The sequence below is a fragment of the Anopheles aquasalis genome, chromosome 2 (genome assembly GCF_943734665.1).
Source record: "Anopheles aquasalis chromosome 2, idAnoAquaMG_Q_19, whole genome shotgun sequence".
In the NCBI taxonomy this organism is placed as follows: Eukaryota; Metazoa; Arthropoda; class Insecta; order Diptera; family Culicidae; genus Anopheles; species Anopheles aquasalis.
In genome coordinates this window covers 34,395,001-34,402,500 of record NC_064877.1, presented here as the reverse complement: position 1 = coordinate 34,402,500, position 7,500 = coordinate 34,395,001, and the positions used below count along the sequence as shown (strand labels likewise).

The following is a 7,500-nucleotide window of genomic DNA, read 5'->3' as shown; positions in this document are numbered from 1 at the left end:
CTCTTCTCAAGTGCACCGCCGCTCCTTCACTGTTATGTCTTACGACGCTTGACCATGAAACGTGGTCCTCGAAATCGGGCGAACAAAGATGGAACCGCCTTCGGGGTAGCACCAGCACCACCATAAGGCAATTTTAGATCGCCCATGCCCAGCCGAGAGTGTGGATCAAGATTAAAGCTAATCGAGATTCATCATAACCGCGATCATCATCACCAGGTAGTGGGACCAGTTTGTTGGGATGCTTTGAAGTGGCTAACAATCGAAATCCGGCAAACCGATAGACCTTGAACATGAAAAATACCTCGGACCACCCTTCCCAGCTTCCCAGCCAGCCCAGAGTAGCAGCCTCATTTGGGGTGATCGATCATGCGGCATGGCGTGCTGCTGTTTCGCACCTTGAAGTCTCCACCCCGGTTGATGGCACACACGCCTGGCTTAGAGACACGCAGACGCATCTTCTAGTCGGTGGCTTTATCTGTCTACCCTTCACCTGCAACCTCGCCGAATCGGCAGACAATAGTGAGAATGAGAGTGTGGCCCGGTTATGGCACGAGCCACGATATGCGTGGACGATGGGCCTTTATGATCGGGCGGACTGGGCGGAATGTTAGAATGGCAAACAATCGTATGCACCGTCAGATCAAGAAGGTTAATTTGCTCCACAGAAGATTAGTTTCCCCGATCGCATAAGCATACCCTAATAACAAACCCTCTGCTGTGCGCACGCACGTGCTCCTCGTCTCGAGCTATAAGCTTCCTTTGCAGAATGCGAATGCAAACAACCAAATCGTCGTTCGTGCTTTAGGGACGAAGATACCCTTCCGGAAGCAAGGCTAACGATCGCCACGATACATGCTATTAATTAATGTTTTGCACCGTTCAATAACAAGATGGCTTTTTTTTTAGTAACATCCAACTAGTGCGGTGGATGTCCGTAGTAATTGATTGAATGCCGCGAAGCTAATGAACGAATTGGATAATTTGTCTGGACAGAAATGCCATGTCACGAGAACAACAGATCAGAGATCGGGGCCAGATACGCGAACGAATTCGAATTGAGATGAAAGGTATTGACATTGATGTTGAACGAATCGGTTTACAGGAAGCCGGATTTAATGACGATATAGTAATCGAAACGACTTTACTTGAAACGTGTCTTCTCTTAAAATAATTCTGAACTTCCTGCAAAGCTCATTTACATATTATTACACTCTTAATTGCTTAAGATTGAGCAGACGATACATGCGGCCTGATATGCGTCTTCTGCTCATTACATTGCCGTTTGCAGCCGCAGGTTTGAAGGTTTCTTCGAATGCTCGTTTTTTTTCTCTCTTTTGCCAGCGAAACGTCTTAACATCTAGTGTAGTAACACCTTTTCAAAGGACAATCGACCGATTAAGGGCCTGTACTGCAAAACGGCCGATGCAGCCACGAGCGGCATAAAGCACGCGGCACGCAATGGCGCAAACACTGCATTACTGTGTTCCAAATGAAGCAGACTGTGAACATGATGTGCACAAGAATGTTTGGGGCTGCATTTACTTCGTGCTGTTGCATCTTCTCTCTTTTTTACTGTCCGACATACTGCCACATTTCCCTTGGACCTTCTCGCACGCCCAAGGATACGTGCTCATTTTTGCAGACTTGATGGCGGTCAGTTACACGGTTTATTAGTCAGCACGGGCGGACTTGATAGGATCTCAATCTTCGTGGCGTCCGCATGATAAAGCACCACCAAATCGCAATCATCTTAACGATGGGTTATCTCCATCGGAGATCAACAGGAAAACCACGTTCATTGACACTGAACATTCCACTCGCAGTGTAACGGGATGGAAAGGATCCCCTACCTTCCATCCACGCAGTTCTAGGTCGCCAGGAAGTGTACGCTGCTCACGAAAGGACCGGGTATTCCCGCGCTATCGTACTGTGCATCCTTCCGCTCGAGCGCGTGGATCATTCGCCTCCCTGCCACCATCGGTCACCAGATCTACTGACCGGCTCGTGTGACTCATCCGGATGACCCGCGGTTGAATAAACTCATTTCGAATTCGATACGTCCTCGTAGTGGACGCATTTCACGTCCCCGTTCGCCAGGTGGACTGAGGAAGGGCGCGATGGGTGCGATCTCGTCTCGTCTCGGATTTTCCTTGAAGACTCGTTGGTGGTAGTGGTGGTCGGTTCGTTCCATTCGTGAATAACGCATCGCTTACGGCAGAACAGAAGACGGCGGAAAGAACGTGGATCGTAGGAAACGCCCCACCACCTCGAACCACCTCGAAGGCGGCAACTCACCGAGCCGAGCAGTGATCGCGGCACGGAGCTGCGCGCTGCGTTCACAACAGCTGAGTTCCCACTATATAAAGCAGGTGCGGTCCGGTTGGCGCGTTTTTCGGTAGTGTACGCGGACGAACGTGACGACGACAGAAGACAGACGACGGCCCTTGTTCGTATTGCCACCACCGAAGGATCAGTGATCCGAAGTGCTCGAAGAACCATCACATCTGATCATCTGTTTAATCATCGGCGATTCGTAGCGCATACAGGACGCAAAATAACATAAGTGATGTCAACTGTAGCCCGACTGTAAATTACCTACAGTGAACTGTTGTGATCGTGATCGTGGCGACAGTATCCTTGCATCCCTCGAGCAATGATTGCGAGAGGCGTACCCCAACACGGTGCAGTTGAACGGTGAACGCGTTCTCGTGATTGAACATTGGCCCCGGCATTGCGGCAACATGAAGTGGAAGTAGTCCAAGAAAGCCCAAGAGCCTTTCAAGAGCAGAAACTGTCTGTGTTTTTCGTGGCATAAGTGTGCTGGCATCCACTTCTTCTGCAGTGCGCGGTCTGCGTTTCACCGAAGGCCCACAGTACGAAATCAGTGATCAGCTCCAGCGACAAGGTCACACACAGCTCATAGCGGCCGAACATTGGAACTCGGCCAAACCGAGGTGTGCAGCAATTTCCATTCATCGATCAGCAGTTGTGCCGCGGTCCAGTTCAGTCTTTGTGGATTGTGCAGCAGCAGTAACAGTCAGCAGCTTCTGGGCTTTAAATCGGATCATCGGAGTGTTTTCATCCTGGCGATGATTTGGCGATCCCGGAAGGACACCATGCGTCGGATCGGGGCAGATCGGATCGATTTCGTGATTCTGTTCGTGATTGCCGCCACTGCTTCGCTACTATCCGATGGTGAGTTCGAGTGGCGGGTGTTTTCCGTGCTTGCGCAGTTTTAAAACCACGTGCGCGTGGTATGTTGATCGGAACGGATCGGAAACCGGGCCCGTGGCATGGTGTAAGGGCAATCGAAACCGAAAGTGAAATCCACGGGCGTTTGCGCGATTGCATCGGACGCATAGTGTCGCGTCGCGTCGAGTCGCCTTCAGTTCGCTCCAGTGATCTCGTGTTTCACCTCGATCTGCGCTGCCGTAATTCGGAGCGCGTTGCCTCGCAATCGTGTGCGCGTGTGTTTGGGGGCGGTTTGAAGTGTGTTTGTATCAAGAGCCGGCGACCCAGAAGCCAGCCGGTGCGCGTTGGATTGTGCAAACGCGTTTATCATCATTTCCAAGCGTGACAACGAAAGACTTGCGCTAGGTCGGATAAGAGACGAACCCTAGGAGTAACAAGAGAATCGTTTCCGACGATCGAAAAGATTGATTTTATCGTAAGAAATCTTTCGTATTTTATGCTCCTAGATGTCTCTGGAATACTATTTCACTCTGTGACGACTGACGACGGTGATTCATCTTGATGTGCTGCGTCCGCCACTCAAACGAACATCCCCCCAAAAACACGCTGATGATCGCTTCCGCAAACTTTTACGACGGAAAACAGACGTTAATTTATTCGAATAATTTCTTGTGATTAAGCGGCCATGTTACAGCATGATTCACGCTACATTCTGGTCGAGCAAGAGCTCTACGCGAAAGGAAGTTGTGAAATCCTTTTTTTATGTCGGGATTCGGGACGGTGTAGCATCTAAAATTAACAAAGCATGAAGAAACGAACCATGATATTATGGCTGGTGCCTCTTGACCATCCGTTCTAAGCCCTTTCCCATCGAAATGTTTATTAATGTAGATCAGTTTAGCTGAACGAGCCGAGCCGGCCACGCACAACAACCATCGCTCGATTTATCGGCAAACGAAAACCCGTTTTTTCGACGTTCTTTGCCGGCCTCTTCAATAAAGAAAACGCCACTCAATGTAGCACCTAAACTTTGTCTGACGATTAAACTCGTTTGCCTATCGCGAGCACAGATCAATGCCGGCGACAGTGGCTGCAGCCTTCAAACGACAGCTGTTCTCAAAGTTTGCGAGGCAGTTCGTTTCTACGGCGCTCAAGTTCGTTGTACCATTCAGAGTTCCTAAAACGATGGGGTGTCTACCGCGATTAGAATGATCCCAAAAGGATACTTGTGTCGGTAAACACCTCCGGAAGCCACTTTGTATGCGATTGCTTCGGAATAACTCAGCTTACATCACTAACCGTCGATGCACCTAGTTAGGGTAGGGCCGACTAGCCGACTGGCTTGCTGGCTGGCTGGCTGGCTGGCTGGCTGAAATCATGCATAACAGCGGTCTCGAGGTCTCACCGTGCCCTTCGCCATGCGTTACGTTCAGCTCAACCTTGACCGTTCGACGGTGGCTAAAATTGCGGCGAAGAACAGCAACATCCGCTCGAAAATCCCCACCACAACCAGCTTTGCTTACGTCAATAGTGAACCGAAGAGGGGAAATCGAAAGCCTCCAAATCCGGGGATCATCGCTAGGCGCCGCGTAGATCGCACAGACCCAATATTAATGACCGCCTATAGCTCACGAATCCGGTTGTCCGGTTTTCCTCTTTTCGCTTCATTCCACAGTGTCCGCAACAGCCTGGGGCAACCAGTACGACTACTATGGCCAGCCGTCGGGTGCCCCCCTGTATCAGTTCAATCAGCGTATCGACCACTATCGACCGGAACCGGCAACACCGGCGACAAAGGTGGCTGGCGGGATTAACTGCCGCTGTACGAAGCTACGCTACTGCTCCAAGATACTGGAAATGCTGCGAAATCCCAAGCCAAGCTACGGCAATTTCAATGCGAAACTGAAGGAACTAGCCTGCGGGTACGGGAGTGACAACGAACCGAACGTTTGCTGTCCACTCGACGACAGCTGGCTCCGGGATACAGATTACGATGGTGACGACGGCCACCAGTACGGGGGCCATGACGATCGCGATTCGTCACAAGCGATCGGTTGGGATGAAGGTTACACTAACCGCAGACCAGCAGCGGCAGCAGCACCAGACCGGTGGTCCAAGGAACCGGAGCCGGTGCGACAGAAGTATGTTCCGGCAACGCGAAAACGTGGCCAATCGGTGAACCGCGGAAAACAGCGCGCACCCGGCGGTAACACTATCGCCCATTTCGAGGATCCAAAGACGATGAAAAACTGTCCTCCGGTCATTTTTCCGGAGGAGGAGAACGATGGCGCTGCTGGGCGTCCCTCGAACGTGTACATCGCTCCCATCATGCGAAGCACAACGAGCACGACCACGCAACGACCGGTGAATCCGTTGGGTAGTGATCGCGTTGCTCTGACAACTGGAACCAGCATCACGACCCTACCGGCGCTTACTACGACAAATTTGCTTCCAACGACGATGGAAGCTACGCTGACCACGTTACTACCGACGATAGTGCCCGATACTCCGATGATCAATGCACCACTCTGTGGACTGTCGGTCAACACGCGCATCATTGGCGGAGAATCGGAGGTTCCCGGGCAGTTCCCATGGATGGCACGGTTAGCGTACCGGAATCGAAGTAAGCACGCATCAACCCAATGACGGTGGTGGAAGCGCATCGATCAATAATTATATCGTTCTCTCTTTTTCACAGCATCCGGACGGGTGACATACCGATGCGCGGGCTCACTGATCACGAACCGGCACGTCATTACGGTGGCTCATTGCGTCAGCAATCTAATCGACGAACTTGAAATGTACGTAAGTTCTACGATCGAAACGAAACGAAACAGCATCTTGATCCACTCTCATGTCTTCTCCATCCTTCCAGTGTGAGCGTGAGGTTAGGTGACCTGGAATGTAATGCGGTGACGGATGAACGGTGCCGAGCCCGGTTCCAGAACTTTGCCATCGAGCGCATAATTCCGCACGATCGCTACGATACGCCAAAGTATGCGAACGACATCGCGCTCATTAAGCTGCAGGAGACGACGGAAACGTCCAACATCATCAGTCCGCTCTGCTTACCGCTCGATCAGTACGCACCGTACGCGCTCAATCTGACGGGCCAGATGGGCATCATTGCCGGATGGGGATCAACCAGCAATCGTAAGTCACAAGCCTTACTCGCGCCCTCTTTCCGTAGTAAAATGTGTTCTTCTTTGTTGCAGGAAGCAACGTGCCAAGCCCGACACTCCAGTGGCTCCGGTTACCGATCGTAGATACGGCCGCCTGTGCCACCTCCTACGCCCGGTACAGTGTCAACACGCGCAATCCAATCATCGTGAGCGGGAATCAGATGTGTGCGCAGGGACAGGAAAATCGGGACGCCTGTCAAGGTGATTCGGGTGGGCCGCTCATGAACGAGGCCGTGTCGTCGCGCGATCGCTTCGTACTGCTGGGCCTGGTATCGTTCGGACCTCGCTCTTGTGGGGTTTCCAACTTTCCCGGCGTCTACACGCGCATTTCGTCCTACATCGACTGGATATTGGCCAATATTGTTCTTTAGTACCGAGAGCGGGTCCGAAAGCGAAATAGTTTGTGATCGGGGTCAAACCACCGATGCATGGCAGGGAGGGGGAGGGGGCGGATGCTAGGAACGCTGACGTTTCTCAATTAGTTCTATAAGCGGGAAACAGATCACGAATCTTGTCGCTGAGTCGCAAAAACTAGTGAAATTCGAAATAGAGCAACCATGACTGAACCGAGTGTGTTTGTGTTTTCTATTACAGAGGGACGGGATCACGCTTTACGCAAAACAACCATACAACGATTTACGATTTGGGTCAGTAATGGTAAATTTGGGCGTATCAATTTGAATCAATCAATCGATCACAGATGTTCTGTGTTGCCATTCTTGAGTAGAACGATTTTGCTCCGATGAGCTTTTGACTCGACTTGTTATCGGAAACAGACCCTATTGTGTTACAAAGTTAAACATAGGTTATTAATTACTTATTATTACTTCCTAGGTTATTAATTACTTTCTATTAGCAATTCCGAACTGTTATAGTCTTAATTGTTCATGGCTGAAATTGTTCTTATTGGCTGTATTATCGTCAGATTTCCCATCAAATTAAACTACTTCAAATAATCAACTATTCAAAGAGCATAACTTATGGTCTCATGAGCCTTTCTGGATGAAGATTATCATGATTGCAGAAGAATTTCCGAAAAATTTTAGATTCATGCAGCATATATTAATGTAACAACCAACATATAACAAAAAAGTAGTGTCGTGCTCTAACAATGACTGATAGCCTG

The 7,500-nt window shown here is 50.3% G+C and overlaps 1 protein-coding gene across 1 annotated transcript; it reads left to right on the top strand.

The window, feature by feature from the left end:
• The first annotated feature begins 2,437 nt into the window (after window positions 1–2,437).
• LOC126569981 (CLIP domain-containing serine protease B9) lies at window positions 2,438–6,908 on the top strand. The gene is made up of 5 exons (XM_050227414.1): window positions 2,438–3,195; window positions 4,868–5,815; window positions 5,891–5,993; window positions 6,068–6,345; window positions 6,408–6,908. The coding sequence occupies exons 1-5, from the start codon at window positions 3,090–3,092 to the stop codon at window positions 6,743–6,745; spliced, it is 1,773 nt and encodes a 590-aa protein (XP_050083371.1). The 5' UTR covers window positions 2,438–3,089; the 3' UTR covers window positions 6,746–6,908.
• Window positions 6,909–7,500: the final 592 nt, after the last annotated feature.